The sequence below is a fragment of the Rhinoraja longicauda genome, chromosome 12 (genome assembly GCF_053455715.1).
Source record: "Rhinoraja longicauda isolate Sanriku21f chromosome 12, sRhiLon1.1, whole genome shotgun sequence".
Classification (NCBI taxonomy): Eukaryota; Metazoa; Chordata; class Chondrichthyes; order Rajiformes; family Arhynchobatidae; genus Rhinoraja; species Rhinoraja longicauda.
In genome coordinates this window covers 19,021,004-19,038,872 of record NC_135964.1, presented here as the reverse complement: position 1 = coordinate 19,038,872, position 17,869 = coordinate 19,021,004, and the positions used below count along the sequence as shown (strand labels likewise).

Sequence of the window (17,869 nt, the reverse complement as noted above, 5' to 3'; positions counted from 1 at the left end):
TCACAAAATGCTGGAATAACTCAGCAAATCAGGCAGCATCTAGGAGAGAGGGAATGGGTGACGTTTCGGGTCGAGACCCTTCTTCAGACTGATCATGTGTTCGACACTGCCTTATAAAGCAACCAACCTTATTGTGAAATTCTTACATCCTGAATTATTATAATGGCTTATCCCTGGTGGAACTCCCAATATAGTCCAAGGTTGGCACAAAGTGCTTGAGTAACTCAGTGGATCATGCAGCATCTATGGAGAAAAAGGATGGGTGACATTCCGGGTCGGAACCATTCTTCAGACTAGAAGTAGAGGGGAGGGGAGGGGAGGGAAGGGAACTGGAGGTAGGGAAAGGTCAGAACAAATCAGGGCTGGCAACAGAAGGCCATAGAAGCCTGGATCGCATTATAGCCCATTGTTGGCTGGGGAAGAGTTGGAAATGAAGGGAAACAGGGATGAGAACAATGTAGAACGAATAGTGTGTTGGATGGGAGGGAGAGTGGGAATGCAGGGTTTATTTCAAATTAGAGAAATCACGTTCATGCCGCTGGATGGACACCAAGTGCTGGAGTAACTCAGCGGGGTCAGGCAGCATCTCTGGAGAAATGGAATGGATGTTTCTGGTCAAAACCCTTCTTCAGACCCTTTCTTTTGAAGCAGGGTTTCAACCCAAAACGTCACCTATTCCTTTTCTCCAGAGATGCTGGCTGACCCGCTAAGTTCCTCCAGCACTTTGTGTCTATCTACCATGTAAACCAGCATCTGCAGTTCCTTCCTATGCATTTGAAGGGTGAATGTACTTGCCTTTTCAATCAAGTAAAATCTCCTTAACCTGCTATAAAAATTGCAGTTAGTTCACAAGTTACATCGCAGAAGGTAAAAATCTCCATAATTCCTGAAATGCTGGGTTGCACTTGAAATGAGAGAAATCAAGATAGTCCAAGGTAGACTCCAGAATATAGAACATGCACAGCAATGGCAATTCTTAAAATTATTGCAAGGTAATTAGCTGTGCACGTTCTATATTCTGGAGTTTACCTTGGACTATCTTGATTTCTCTAATTTCAAGTGCAACCCAGCATTTGAGGAATTATGGAGATTTTTACCTTCTGCTATATGTTACTTGTGAATTAACTGCAATTTTTATAGCAGGTTAAGGAGATTTTACATGATTGAAAAGCCAAGTACATTCACCCTTCAAATGCATAGGAAGGAACTGCAGATGCTGGTTTACCCAATGGATAGACACAAAATGCTGGAGGAACTCAGGTCAATTTAAACCAGCATCTGCAGTTCCTTCATACACAATAAGCAGTTATTTTGCTGAGGGCCATGCTGGTAGTAATTAAGGAAGCTCAGATTGCAATCCTCCAGCCCCCCCTTGGACATGGGAGCAGTGTGGGAGTGACACTGGGTTGTTGATGTTTCACAAATCCTAGCGGTTCAGTCTCGCAGCAACGAAGGGACATGACAAGATTAATAAGCACTGAGACAAATGTGGGCTAATAAATGAAAACTGCGAGACTTTATTAAAAGCAAATCACTTTTCAGTAACTTGGACATCTTTCAAGTGACCGAGGAGATACAAGAAAGTAATTAGGATGGTGTGTGTCTATGAGCACCAGTGTACATTTAAAGCAGTACCATATCATATACTTGTTAGCAAAATTGGGAGTCCACAAAATAAACGTGAACGATTTTAAATTGTCCAAGGGACAAAATGTGTAGTGGTAAGCAATGAAGGGAATAGCAATAGATTTCAGGAGGGCATGGAGGTATGATATCTTGTAATTTAATGGACCGGGCCCTGGTGAGACCGCACCTGGAGTACTGTGTGCAGTTTTGGTCTCCAAATTTGAGGAAGGATATTCTTGCTATGGAGGGCGTGCAGCGTAGGTTCACTAGATTAATTCCCGGAATGGCGGGACTGTCGTATGTTGAAAGGCTGGAGCGATTGGGCTTGTATACACTGGAATTTAGAAGGATGAGGGGGGATCTTATTGAAACATATAAGATAATTAGGGGATTGGACACATTAGAGGCAGATAACATGTTCCCAATGTTGGGGGAGTCCAGAACAAGGGGCCACAGTTTGAGAATAAGGGGTAGGCCATTTAGAACGGAGATGAGGAAGAACTTTTTCAGTCAGAGGGTGGTGAAGGTGTGGAATTCTCTGCCTCAGAAGGCAGTGGAGGCCAGTTCGTTGGATGCTTTCAAGAGAGAGCTGGATAGAGCTCTTAAGGATAGCGGAGTGAGGGGGTATGGGGAGAAGGCAGGAACGGGGTACTGATTGATAGTGATCAGCCATGATCGCATTGAATGGCGGTGCTGGCTCGAAGGGCTGAATGGCCTACTCCTGCACCTATTGTCTAAAATAATATAAATAATTCTGGTCTTATTGTGAAGTAAATAGGTATTTTCAGGGAGGGGATTTGGAATATGAGAGAACTGGATGTACATCTGTCAAATAACAATAGCAGGACAAAGTAAGAATGCTGTTTAAAAAGACACAAGGAATTCTTAGCCTTGATAACATAAGTTTAGAGTGCACAAGGAAGGAAATTAAGTTGCACCTTTACAATATCGCAGCTTGGCTGGAGTAGTTAAAACTGTACACCATGCATTAGAAAATATGTCAAGACTTTGGAGGTTGCAGGATCAATTAGGACCAGGGATAGAAGAATTTTGTGGCATGGACGGATGAGAGTACTTCATTAACTTGATGCGAGTTTTTCAATCTTAAAAAGTTTTGATATTTAATTGAGTAAAAGTTTCTTGTGGCAAATTTGTCATTAACCGGAGAATACAGATTTTGGAAAACAAGCCCAGAATATGGTGAGATCACAGTTGTTTTCTTTGCCCAATGAGATGTCTTTATCTGAATGCACTGTCTGAAAACAAAGTCAGTAATTTCAAATGAAAATTGTGTACACTCATAAAGAAAAATGGTATAACATTGTGGGAAGACCAGGAGCCAAGCACGGACACAATGGGCCAAATAGCCTCCATTGTCTTGTCTGGTTCTGTTCTTTTAACAATACTTAGGTTTTTGTAAGTACATTAAGCCATGTAGCAATTCTGTTGTGTTATTAGTCCTTGTATTTTACTTTTGCTGACTCATGGTTCCCTTAAATTACGTGGTTTATTTAAGATAATATCCTGGCTTCATTTTTCCCTGCTGTTTAGTAATGCACGGAACTGTACCATATCCTTTTCTGATCACAATTTGTCAGGGACCCTATCATTACACAATATCTTCATGACTTGAATCTGAAATTGAATTCTTGACATTCAGAATCTTCCTGTTTTGCGAACATACCACAAAGTCCTGATTGGAAGTAAGTGTGCATCCATACATTAGCGGCCAAAGTGTCAGTGTGATTGCACTAGTATTTATGAACCAACTATGGTGCAGCCCTACTTGCAAACGTAGAGTAAATTGATTGAAGTCTTACAACGTGTGTAGGAAAGAACTGCAGATGCTGGTTTAAATCGAAGATGGACACAAAATGCTGGAGTAACTCAGCGGATCAGGCAGCATCTCTGGAGAGAAGGAATGGTTGACTTTTCAGACCCTTCTTCAGACTTACAGGGCTTGGGTGTATAAAAGTTGGCCCCTGGCACCCAACATGAATTTAAATGGAATTCATTTCTGGAATATCGGGAACAATTATTTTGTCAAATCTAGAATTTGATTTTGCTTCTATAGATATTAAGGATTTTCAGGGGCACCATAAACACATTCGGAATCTTGGGAGAGTTTGAGTCTTTGTGACCACGTGTTTGCATCTATCTTATCCATAGTTTCAGGTTAAGATTTGTTCATGTTGCATTATGAGTTGTGACCTGTTAGGCCTAATACCTTGCGATCTGTTCTTGCAGTCCCACCCGCCATCCCACTGTGCAGACTTCAAGGAGATGTTGCTGCTGGAAACGACGTCACTCTGACTTGTAGTTCGGAAGAGGGTCTCCCGCTCCCGACATTTTCCTGGGAAAAGCAAGATTCATTTGCTAAACTACCACCACTTTCAGTGCAGGGTAAGGTCCATGGTCTGAATTTTATAACTTGTCTAGATAAGCATATTTTTGTAATTATTATTCTGAATTTATGAGCTTTATATAAAGCACAGGGTGATTTTTGTCTTTAGTTTTCGAGTTGCAGTGGGGAAATAGACCTCCGGGCTCACCTGGTCCGCACCGACCAGAGATCACTGTACACGAGCACTATCCTTCACACTAGGGACAATTTACAATTTTTATCAAAGCCAAGTAACCCACAAACCTGTACGTCTTTGGAATGTGGGAGGAAACCGGAGCTCCTGGAGAAAACCCACACGGTTACTGGGAGAACATACAAACTCCGTACAGACAGCACCTGTAGTCAGAATGGAAACCGAGTCTCTGGCGCTGTAAGGCAGCAACTCTACCTCCGTGCCATGAGGTCCATGGTCTGATTTTATAACTTGTCTAATTAAACATATTTTTATATTTTTGAGTTTTATATACAGACAGTGGTTTTTGTGGTGTAAGAATGAGCAATTTCCAATTAGTAAATTGTAAATAAAACCTTATTTATCTGATTATACATTGTTAACTGAAGACTTTCAAAGCCAAAATCTCAAATATCACGTTTTGAATATTATATCTGGCCCTGTGCAGTATCTTATAGAATTTAGCTATTTAATTAATAATGATGATGATTAAGTGCACGGTTCAAGTATAATCACAGTAAAATAGTTGCCTCCTTTATATATATATATATATATAATATATATATATATATAATATATATATATATAATATATATATATATATATATATTATATATATATAATATATATATATAATATATATGACATTGTGATGTTTTAACCGACAAGACCTTTAGTTTTGAAATGCAGCATAGGGAATATTGTTAAAAATAAATACATTGTGTTCTGTGCAAAAACATTGTTGCTGTAAATTTTTGCAAATGGGAACAAGACAAATGACAAAGATTAATGGGGAAGCCATGACTGGGGAAGAAAAGATCAGACAACATTAATCAAAGGAATAATGAAATGGATCCGTAAAATAGGAAGAGATCATGGTGAATAGTGATAAACTCAGAATCTATTCTTAGTTGGAAGCTACATTAACATAACAGTTATAGATTCCAGTATTGAGTTAGTACATTGGCATGGGACATTGTTGTTCACCTCTTCAGACCTCTTGGTTCTTGCTGCTAAGGGTAACAAATGAAGCAAATTCCTGCAGTCTAAGGTCCTTTATACAGTGGAAGTGCGTTTACAAGGAGAACATTTATTTCCTGAATGAGGGCTGTCACCTCTTGAAAATCTCTGCTCAATGTTTGGTGATCTTGCATTAAAAAAATATCAACATTGGTAGGAATACAAAATAATTCTCTGCGATTTGCTAGGGCCTCTAAAATTATGCCACATATGCAGCAAGAAAACGGAAAGAACAGAAATCATTGGCAAGTAAGAGAGTGAGAGAGAGAGAGAGAGAGAGAGAGAGAGAGAGAGAGAGAGAGAGAGAGAGAGAGAGAGAGAGAGAGAAAGGTCATTTGGACCATTAAGTCAACTATTTGCAATGCATCATATGCAATTCACACTGCCAAGGCCCCAGATGGAATTTAATCTCTTCAGGGAAGGAAATAACCAGAAAGGAAAGCACAAAGGCAGAGTTGCCTGAAATTGCTCTTGGAAAACAACCTGGAAAAATTGTGTGATATCAATCTAATATATTGCGATCAATATTATTCACCTGCCGAGTTGTATTTTATGCTACTTCCAAAGGGCCTGGACCTAACATGCAGCCTGGAGTTATTCAGTTATTGATGCTTTGGTCTCCTGATCGCCTGTTTCAAAATCGGATACTGATCTCCCTTATCTCCAAGATGCTTTATTTATGCACTGTTGAAAGGACTTGTGATTTCGGGGATGAAAAGATGGGAGAAATCTGTGATGTTATAATCCTGATGCATCACGCATGATTTAATGACACCTGTTATTATTTTCAGTGTTTACCGCACAGCGTGATATAAAATTAATTGTAATTTAGAAAAGCAGATCATGGAGTCATAGAGTCACACAGCACGGAAAGAGACCCTTTGGCCCAACTTGTTCATACCCACCAAGATGCCCCATTTAAGTAAATCCCAATTGCCCTGCCTTTGGCTCATATCTCCCTAGACTGTTTCTATCCATGTGCATGCTATTTGTTAATATCAGGTATTAATCAAAGACAATCAATATGGTAAAAAGCAATCGGTATCAGTCAGAAGAAGAGTCCCGACCCGAAACATTACCTATCCATTTTCTCCTGAGATGTTGCCCGACCTGCCGAGTTACTCCAGGATTTTGTGCCTATTTTTGTAAATGTAATAGATTTCCGATGAAAGGAATAGGGAGTTAAAAAGAATGCTGTAGTTGTGGAGAGTATGCATTTTTAGAAGATGCCCAGTAAGATATGCGAGGAGATGGTGGAGGCAAACGATGTGAGAGGGAGGAGAGAGGATGAGAGCAACCTTTTTTGCACAGAACACATTCCCAAGGGAAAAGTTGGGCTCGCAACATGTTTATAAGGTAAAATTAGATAAAGTACACTAGGGGATTATGGGCAAAAAGGACATGGCAGTGTGATTAGTTTTTGCATTGCTTTAACAAAGAAGTCATGTAATTACAAAAGGCCAAATGGTCTCATTTTGTACAGTAAATTCTGAATCAATGGTTGTGTAGTTAAATTATTTGGTTGGAATTTCATTACTTTTCACTGATTTTATTACTTGATTAAAAAAATATCAGGCAGGGTAATTTCACCCATGTTCTTTATTAATATTGCAGAACATGTTCTCATTCCAATGTCAATGTGTTGACACATCCCATTGCAAAATCCATATGGCAAATACTGATCACCATCCATCAGCTTCTTCTGATGGGAGCCCATTCCAATTTATTATGTTGTATGGCATAAATTCATTGGAACTTGGCCTTGCTTAAGAGGCGGGCGGCAGTGTAAGAGGCAGCAATAAATATTAGTTCCACACTAATATAGTCGAGCGGCACAGTGGTGTAGCGGGAGAGTTGCTGCCTTACAGCTCCTGAAACCTGGCTACCTGGTTTGATCCTGCCCACGGGTGCTGTCTGTACAGAGTTTGTACGTTCTCTCTCTGGCTGCTTGGGTTTTCTCTGGGTGTTCTAGGTTCCTTCCACATCCAAAAGACATGGAGGTTTATAGTTCAATTGGCCTCTGTAATTTAGATTTTTAGATTTAGATTTAGAGGTGCAGCGCGGAAACAGGCCCTTCGGCCCACCGAGTCCGCGCCGCCCAGCGATCCCCGCACATTGACACTATCCTACACACACTAGGGACAATGTTTTAACATTTTACCCAGTCAATTAACCTACACACCTGTACGTCTTTGGAGTGTGGGAGGAAACCGAAGATCTCGGAGAAAACCCACACAGGTCACGGGGAGAACGTACAGACAGTGCCCGTAGTCAGGATCGAACCCGAGTCTCCGGCGCTGCATTCGCTGTAAGGCAGCAACTCTACCGCTGCGCCACCGTGCCGCCCTATTTGTCCCTAGTGTGTCAGGATAGTGTTAGTGTACGGGGTGATCGCTGGTCGACGCGGACGAAGGGCCTGTTTCCACGTTGTACTCTTAAAGTCTAAATTCCTGATGAAGGACGTGCTTGACCTGGGGCTAAAGGCATTCTGTGGCAAATGAAGCAGCCACAGTGGACGGCTTCCAAGGATGTTGGCAAGAGTCTAGGATTACATTAGCTACCCATCCTTAACTCAGGAATTCAGAAAAGAGTTGGTGAGGACTGAACGTGAACGGGCCCAATCATGCCTGTCTACAGTCGATTGCTTCTTGCGGCAGCACTGACCGTCGGTCATTTTGTGGTCTGGTTGTCTCAGACGCCCGACACATGCCCCTTATTCTTCCACACATGCACACCTCCGAAGCATCATGAGGGTAAAATGCCTTACCTGCTACCCCATTGCTGTTCTCGCATGTATCTCTGCTTTGGAGCAGTGAAGTGCTGAAGAAGAGGTGAGGATGCACTTTGCAACCAGCTTCTCAGCCCTGCATCAGGGAGTACTGGTATATAAACCACAGCCCCAATCACTTAAACGGGTCACTGACACTTTTGTAAACGGTCATGAGATGTGTTGTTTTATTTTAATGTTATACATTTATTTTAATTATTTTAATCTATTTGAAATTGTTGATATGTCTTTGGCTGAGTGAGGCTGGCTCACTGCCTGGAGCTAGTTCTACCATGCCAGGTATCTTTAGTTTAGTTTATTTAGTTTAGCTTAGTTTCGAGATACAGCGTGGAAACAGGCCGTTCGGCCCACCGAGTCCATGCCGCCCAGTGATCCCCGTACACTAGCTCTCTCCTACACACACTAGGGACAATTTTCAATCTTTACCAAAGCCAATTAACCTACAAACCTGTCCGTCTTTGGAATGTGGGAGGAAAGCACAGCACTTGGGGAAAACCCACTCGGTCACGGGGAACGTACAAACTCCGTACAGACAGCGCCCGTGGAGAGTATCGAACCCGGGTCTCTGTCAATGTAAGGCAGAAAGTCTACCGCTGCGCCACAGTGCCGCCCAAATGAAATTACTAGATATCACTAGGGGCATAGGCCTGCTGGAATTGTAGCCAGTGAGCCAGGCAGTGGGTTAAGCCCAGTGCATTCACTATCAATGGCCCTTCCAGGACTTGGATACATTCACCTTACTTGTTTTCTGCACTTTAAAGTGATTTTGTTTTAATTCAAATGGCCTCGCCAAGGATTTGATTTGAAAATGTGCAGACGCCGACGTACTTAATGTGTGAAGGACAAAAATCACTGAAGTGTGGTTAAATTATTTTCAATAATGTCACTTCAGTTTCATGATGCAGCAGACTGCTTCGAGGATTCTAATGGCATAGTCAATAATTACTATTTAAATAAACAAAGCAGGAATAAAAATTGATAAAGACCGTTAGTTATAAGACAGTCCTTTGAAAGGGTTTGACCCATGTCAATATTTGCTGTGATTTAAAAAAAAAAATTTTTTTCATTAAAAAAAAAAAAATTGTTGATTTACTTTTACTAATTAGACTGCATTTCCACAGTTTCCAATAATAAACCCCCTGATTTTCACATCAATCAGCCTAAATATTCAAATGTATTACTCCTTCTGAAACAAACTTTCTTGTAACAAAGTGTGGCCTGGATTGATGTCGGGTTCATGGGTTTCTGTGGGCCCAGGTCAGTTCCACATATACATTTCTGATCTTGTAAGCATTCATTTACTTTAAAGCAATCGTGCAATGTGGCAAATCGATCTAAAAGATTATCGATAATTAAATTACTATCCACAGTTAACATGTGGCTCACCTCCTTGGAGACCTCAGTCCTAAATGTAAAATTACAAAGTAGAATTGCTTTTGATTTGTTTTGACTGCAGTTTTGCAAAGCCCACGTCCTTTCACTATCTGTACTCATTACCATCGGCTTACGAGCTTATCTTGGTTTCCAGCAGAAATACCTCGAGCACTAAACGGTCACACAAAATGGCTCCAGATATCAACCGATGACCTGTTCAAATAAGATATGATAGTTGAAAGTTGGTTATTCCCTGTGTGTTTGTGTATATAGCAAGGAGTGAGTGAGCCTGCTATTTGTCAACCACATTTGGAAGTGAAACAAAAGGCTGATTATGAGTGGGCCGATTGGGCAGGCCGATTGACTGGGATTATTCTCGTTCATCCCAGCCATGAACTGTTGGAGTTCCCTGGAGAACATGGATAGGCTATATTTTGGCTTGGGACCCTTCAGCCTAATTGTGGTGGGGTGGAGGGGCAGGGAGAAAGCTGGAAGAGATGAGGGACAAGGCAAAGCTTGGAAGGTGGTGGTGGTGGTGGGGGGGGGGGGGGGGGTGGGGTGGTGGGAGGGGGGGTGGAGGGGGGGGGGGTTCCTGGGCAGATGGTGGACAGAGGGCAGTGATGAAAAGACAAAAGGTATGAGATAAGGATAGGTGAGAATTCAGACATCATTCTTTGAAATAAGTCTGACTGTGTAATTTGACGTAAGATAAAATTTTGATGAATGAAGCCAAGCTTCCAGCTAATTGACTGGAATGATGTAATTCTCACGGCCCGTCAGTGCAGGGCAACATTTCTCCAGGTGGCTCCCATCCCTGTGTCATTAATTCAAGTCGTGTTTATTGTCATCTGCGCAAGTACAGGTATAATGGAAATCTTGTGCCATGAAACTCCTGTTCAGTGAGCAGGAAAACCGCTACTAAAACTGACCATAGTTCTCGTAGTCACAGTGCATTCTGAAAATATTCAGACCCCTTCACTTTTTCCACATTTTGTTATGTTACAGCCTTATTTTAAAATGGATTTAAAAAAATTTTTTTATCATCAATTTACACACAATACTCCAGAATTAAGAAGTGAATATGGGTGTTTAGAAATTTTTGCAAAATAATTAAAAAGAACTAACTGAAATATCACATTTACATAAGTATTCAGATCCTTTGCTATGACACTCAAAATGGAGCTTAGGTTCATCCTGTTTCCATTGATTATCCTTGAGATGTTTCTACAACTTGATTGGAGTCCACCAGTGGTAAACTGAATTAATTGGACATGATTTGGAAAGGCAACCACCTGTCTATATCAGGTCCCACAGTTGACAGTGCATGTCAGAGCAAAAACCAAGCCATGAAGACAAAGGAATTGTTCGTAAATCTCCGAGACAGGATTGTATCGAGACACAGATCTGGGGAAGGGTATTAAACAATTTCTGTAGCATTGCAGGTCTGGAGCACAGTGGCCTCCGTCATTCTTAAATGGAAGAACTTTGGAACCACCAGGACTCTTCATAGAGCTGGCCACCTGGCCAAACTGAGCAATCGGGGGAGAAGGGCCTTGATCAGGGAGGTGACCAAGATGGTCACTCTGACAGCTTTTCAGAGTTCCTCTGCGAAGATGGGAAAACCTTCCAGAAGGACAACTATATCTGTAGCACTCCAACAATCAGGCCTTTATGATGCAGTGGCCAGACGGAAGCCACTTCTCAGTAAAAGGCACATGACGGCTCGCTTGAAGTTTGCCAAAAGGCACCTAAAGGACTCTCAGACCATGAGAAACAAGATTCTCTGGTCTGATGAAACCAAGATTGATCTCTTTACCTGAATGCCAAGCGGCACCGCTCATCACCTGGCCAATACCATACCTGCGGTGAAGCATGGTGGTGGCAGCATCATGCTGTGGGGATGTTTTTCAGCGGCAGGAACTGGGAGACTAGTCAGGATTGAGGGAAAGATGAACGGAGCAAAGTACAGAGGGACCCCTTGATGAAAACCTGCTCCAGAGTGTTCTGGACCTCAGTCTGGGGCGGAGGTTCACCTTCCAACAGGACAATGACCCTAAGCACACAGCCAAGACAACGCAGGAGTGGCGTCGTGACAAGTCTCTGAATGTCCTTGAGTGGCCCAGCCAGAGCCCGGACTTGAACCCGATCGAACATCTCTAGAGGGACTTGAAAATAGCTGTGCATCGACGCTCCCCATCCAACCTGACAGAGCTTGAGAGGATCTGCAGAGAAGAATGGGAGAAATGACCCAAAACAGGTGTGCCAAGCTTGTAGTGTCATACCCAAGAAGACTTGAGGCTGTAATCGCTGCCAAAGGTGCCTCAACAAAGTACTGAGTAAAGGGTCTGCAAAAATTTCTAAACACCTGTTTTGGCTTTTTTATTATGGGGTATTGTGTGTAGATTGATGATAAAAAATGAATTTAATCCATTTTAAAATAAGGCTGTAACATAGCAAAATGTGGAAAAAGTGAAGGGGTTTGAATACTTTCTGAATGCACTGTATAGGATGCTCTACTTCTGGGAGCCCTGCCATTTGGCAAAGACGATATGGCAGGAACAGCTGATGCCTACTTTCTACAGGGAAAAGTGATAAATGTCCTGTCTCCATTGGACAAGATTTTTGTCACGAATCAACACATCTTTGGACAGCCATGTGACAGATTTAACATTCATCACTGGTGGCTTGTAAATTTAATGCCGTGATGACATTTACCAGCATATGAAGCAACATCCCTGAGGTAAAAAGGCTGGTAGCAAGCCAGGCTCAGAACGTGGTGTGACTGCCTTGCTTGTGAAGCTGAGATTGGAATAAAGACAGGTTTGCCTGGCATGAGGATAGACACAATGTTAGTGTGTCAGGCAGCATCTCTGCAGAAAAAGGATGGGTGAGGATCGGGTCGGGGACCCTTCAGACTGAAAGTAAGGGGGAGGGAACTGGAGGTAAGAAAAGACCAGAACAAAGCAGGGCTGGTAACAGACAACCAAGGAAAGGTGGAGCCCATAATAGCCCATTATTGGCTGGGGAAAAGGTTATAACAAAGGGATACAAGGATGCGAACAGTGGGAGAACAAGGGTGGGGGGGGGGGGAGAGGGAAGGCAGGCGTTACTTAAAATTAGAGAAATCAACGTTCATACCGCTGGGTTGTAAGCTGCCCGAGTGAAATATGAGGTGCTGCTCCTCTAATTTGCGTGTGGCCTCACTCTGACAGTGGAGGAGGCCCAGGACATGTCTGATGATCCTGCAAGTGTGGACCTGGATTAAGGGCAGCACTGTGCCTTACACGATCAGAGAAATTGGCAGGGATAGGGCAGTCATTATGAGGTGAACAAAAGGGTATATTTATTTTGTGTTTACCTTTTACCCACACCATCCTGGCCACACTCTCATTTCTCTCGTACCATCGAGAAGAAGGTACAGGAGTCTGAAAACCCTGACCATTTGGTTCAAGAATGGCCGGCCTCTTCCCAACAACCATTAGGCTCTTGAACACTATACAACACTACCTGATGAATTATGAACTGTAGATTGATACAAAATGGTGGAGTAAATCACCAGGTCAGGCAGCATCCCTGGAGAAAATGATTAGGTGACGTTTCGGGTCGGGACCCTTCTTTGGTACAAACCAGCATCTGCAATTCCTTTTTATTAAATTATGAACTGTCTTTTTTTGCTCAAATTATTTCAGCTTGTTTTTTTTTGCACTAGTACTGGGGTTATTACTTTATTATAATTTTTTTGTTTATTATATATTACGTGTATTACGTTACATGCCTGTAACACAAGTAAGAATTTGCTGCAAATAAGAATGTAATTGTTCTGCTGTAGGTACGTATGACAATTAAACACTCGACTCTTGACTGTGCCCCTGACCAGGTGAACTCCATGTTGGAAGCAAACCTTTGCAAAATTTACCCTCAAAATGTAGGGGGAAGCTTAGAGGTTTCAAGTGTTGGAAAAAAAGGGTTTTATTGTCCACGATAAATGAATGCCCCTCTATCACAAGGACAAAATCAACTTGTTGCAGTTTTATTTATTATATCATTTGTTTTCGAGTGTGGAGTGGATTAATTAACTAACGACCTTTCTCCCCACTCAAGCTGGTTTGCCCAACTTTTGGTTCGAGATGTTCTTATCAATAAATAAGCAGTACATAACATTATAACAAGAGTTTAAATTATTGAAGCAACCATAAAAATTACACCAGGCCATAAAATATAGAAAGATAGGACAGGAAAAAGTTGGACCAGTTATTAAGTTATCTAGAGACTCTTCTCTTGAAATTTTATTTTGAAGATATTAATAACCTGGTTCCAACTAGTAGATATTAAATGTTGAGGAAAATATCAATGTAATTCAAATTTTCTTGTGTACGTCCAGCTCCGCTTGCTCCCTGCTTGCTTCAGTGGGGATAACCCTAGACTGATTGGGAAAGGGGTGACTTACTTGCTGGGATCCCCTGTGCTGCTGGTGTAGGTCCTGTTCCCATGGCGACAGATGCCTGCTGTTTAGCCCCTTGAGTTATCTTACAAATCCTTAACTTACAAACACTTACGAGTCCAGGCAAGTGATACGATATTTAACGTTTTGAGTTATACCAAATCCAGATAACCATCCCTTGTTAATTTTCTGGGCTCAAGCAGGCGGCGCAGTAGTAGAGTTGCTACCTTACAACGCCAGAGACTGCGCGTGCTGTCCATACAGAGTTTGTACGCTCTCACCGTGACCGCCTGGGCTTTCTCCAGGTACTCCCTACGTGTACTCCCACACTCCAAAAACGCACACGTTTGTAGGTTAATTGGCTTCGGTAAAGATTTTAAATTGGCCCTAATGTGTCGGGTAGAGGTAGGGTGCAGGGATAGCGATTTGGCATGGACTCGGCGGGCCGAAGGGCCTGTTTCCGTGCTGTATCTTTAAACTAAAGTAGAGTAAACAACCATCCTTATTATGGATATCAGTATTGCAGAGATATGCATGCACACTGAAAAAATGCTAGTGTATAGTTCTGAGCTGCACCACTAGCACTAACACTATTCTACAGAGTAGTGGCAATTTACAATTGCACGGAAGCCAGGTATGCGTGTCTTGATACATGCATAGAAAATACGCATTTTAAAATAATTATTCTTTTTCTCAGAGGTCCAAAATTGCAGATGCACACAGGCAGCATTTTCAATAGTGCAAATCGAAGCATGGCCGTTTCCATTGGTACCATATCAGCACTGAAACCAATCTCTGTGGGGTTCAGTGTCTGAAATACGCATGGGGAAATTAGACTACATATTGACCAGAGGCCTATATGTGATTGCTTATTCTGCACTTCTCCTTCTCCCAAAGCCCTGTTGCTGGACAAGAACCTTGTGCACAATGTGCTGCATCCAACTGCAAACTTCTTTCTATCCATTACCGCCTCTGTTCTGGATAAATGTTGCAAGATGATTTGTAGGTGCTTTATCAAACAAAATATGAGCAAGGCCTTGTCTCTTCCAGCCCATTAATAGGGTGTGGAGGCTGCCATTCCCTGCAGCCACACTTGTTTTAGTTTAGTTTAGTTTCAGCGTGATCCAGGCACCCACCACCCTCTGTGTAAACAAAAACTGCCCTAATGGAGGTGCTGTTTCTTTCAGTATTTCCAGTGTCCATAGGTTTTTTTCCACATTGAAGGTACAATGAAAAGCGTTGTTTTGCATGCTATCCAAACAGATCAGATGCACAATACATAGATGCAATCAAGTCAAACTCGAGTACAATAGATAGAGCAAAGGGGAAGATACAGTGTGCGGAACAGGCCCCTTGTTCCACAATGTTTGTGCCGAACGTGATGCCAAGTTCAACTGATCTCATCTGAATTAAGTAGAATGCACTGTAGCTTTCTATTTAATTTGCAACTTTTATTTTGTCATCAGCAGCAGCTAATTTGTGACCTGTGGAGTCAGGTGATGTAGTAAGAGTGTCAGGGGTTATGGAGAGAAGACAGGAGAAGACAGGAGAATGGGGTTGAGAGGGAAAAATAGATCAGCCATGATTGAATGGCAGAGTGGACTTGATGGGCCAAATGGCCTAATTTTGCTCCGAATACTTATGAACTTACAACTCTTTAATAATGGTCTTTAAATATCAGTAGATTTTGTTTACACATTCAATGTTTCTTTTCAAGATAAGTCGCGAGGGACACTGTTTCTCCGGAATATCAGCTCTGCGACAAATGGCTTGTACCGCTGTACAGTGACCAATGTGATGGGATCCCACATCTGTGCCATTGATCTCCAGGTTAACGCACGTAAGTACATTGTCATCGCCCGCTCTTTGCAACACACATAACTTGTGTTTCCCCCTCCTGTGTGTTCAGAATTCCATTTGACCTGTACACGATTATCATTACATCCCATCCAAGACCAACCGGGAAACTAAATGTTGCTGAAAGAATCTAAACATGAGCCATCTCAGCATTGAGAGGATTCAGCCACTTTATAAATCTGGCAAGAATTAAAACATTTCATAAACCACATAGGGTATAATATTTATCTTGTAAATCTCGCGCAGCGGTAGAGTTGCTGCCTCACAGCGCTAGAGACCCGGGTTCGATCTCGACTATGGGTGCTATCTGTACGAGTTTGTACATTCTCCCCGTGACTGCATAGGTTTTCTCTGAGATCTTCGGTTTCCTCCCACACTCCAAAGACGTACAGGTTTGTAGGTAAATTGGCTTGGTACAAGTGTAAATTGTCTCTAGTGTGTGTAGGATAGCGCTAATGTGTGGGGATCGCTGGTCGGTGTGGACTTGGTGGGCCGAATGGCCTCTTTCTGCACTGTATCTTTAAACAACTAAACCTATGCCAAATCCGAGTAATATTTTTTGATGCAAAAGAAAATGAGCTGTGTAATGCTTTAGGTAATAAAGCCAAGGTCACATTTGAACTCGTTCAGACCGATCCTTACCATTATCTCATTGCAGAATGCACATCCATCTCGACAGGTTCACAGCACCTTGGTTTAAACGGCTCATTTGCTTCGACATGCAGCAAAGTATCAATGATTCAATTCAGTAATTCAATGATACTTTAGTGTCATGTATAGTTAGGTCCAGTGAAATGCTTTGTTTTGCTTGGTAAAATCATACAACAGACCTCGCCTAGGCAGTAAATAAATGCCGCCACGTGTCTTACACTGACAAAGTTATAAAAGTTCACTGAACATTCCTATCTACTGCCTGCGGCTGTACGTAGCAGCAGACCTATTCCCCTCCCCCCCGACGACCCCCCGCTGGGTCCCGCCTTTAGTCAAAGGGTGGTGAATCTGTGGAATTCTTTGCCACAGAAGGCTGTGGAGGCCAAGTCAGTGGATATTTTTAAGGCATAGATAGATTCTTGATTAGTACAGGTGGCGAAGGTTATGGGGGGAAGGCAGGAAAATGGGATTAGGAGGGAGAGATAGATCAGCCTTGATCGAATGGCGGAGTAGACTTGATGGGCCGAATGGCCTAATTCTGCTCCTATTCCTTATGACCCCCCCCATCGATTTTGTCAGGAGTACCAGTTAAGTGTGCTCCAGTCCTGATTTGGAGTCTGAATCTATTAGGGAACAAAAGAAAGACTACTGCAAATCAAACCAGATGTTTTTCTGAATTCTACTCACAATCCTAAAAGGCCTGGGTATTGCACCTTTTTGCCAATACCTTTGCCAGATGTCTTGCCTAATCCCTGATTACACATGCACATTTGTAGCTCTTGAACACCTCTGGCATCAGATTGAAATGACCCTTCAAGGATTCCCTCGTGTGCTTACGTGAGATGTTGCAGTGCTAATACACGTCTAGTACGCCCTTGGCCCTGCCACCTGCAGCAATACTGCATTGTCCTATTCTGTGTGACTGTTTCTCTGTTCTGCTCAATCTGAAGAACTCAATGGTATTGATGCATCCATGAACTCTCTCTCACTTACGCTTTCCAAGTTTGCTGACTTTTTCACTGCCTGCCAACATCACAGCTCTGTTCAGGGAACCCCTTTATCTAGTTGCCTCACACCAGACTATTGCCACGCTACTCCCTTTAGTTTATTATTGTCACGTGTACTGAGGTACAGTGAAAAGCTGTCTGTTGCATGTTATCCAGTTAGCAAAAAGACTATACATGATTACAGCCAAGCCGTTCGCCATGTATAGGTAGGTACAGGATAACGGCAATAATGTTCAGTACATGATAACATCCAGTAAAGTTCGATTAAAGATAGCTCGAAGGTTTCAAATGAGGTAGATGGAGAATAAATACAGGATACAGGGTATAATGTTTAGTGCGAGATAAAATCCAGTAAAGTTTGGTTAAAGATCGATCAAAGATAGATGGGACTGAAGAAGTCTGAAGAAGGGTCTCGACCCGAAACGTCACCCATTCCTTCTCTCCTGAGATGCTGCCTGACCTGCTGAGTTACTCCAGCATTTTGTGAATAAATACCTTCGATTTGTACCAGCATCTGCAGTTATTTTCT

General features: G+C 42.3%; 1 protein-coding gene across 1 annotated transcript in view; it reads left to right on the top strand.

Moving 5' to 3' along the window:
* The window catches only part of igsf11 (immunoglobulin superfamily member 11), a 171,368-nt gene that overhangs the window by 140,179 nt on the left and 13,320 nt on the right, over positions 1-17,869 (top strand). Inside the window, exons 4-5 of the mRNA XM_078408685.1 lie at positions 3,874-4,029; positions 15,543-15,665. Coding sequence (XP_078264811.1) covers positions 3,874-4,029; positions 15,543-15,665 — 279 coding nt within the window. The remainder of the gene's footprint in view (positions 1-3,873; positions 4,030-15,542; positions 15,666-17,869) is intronic.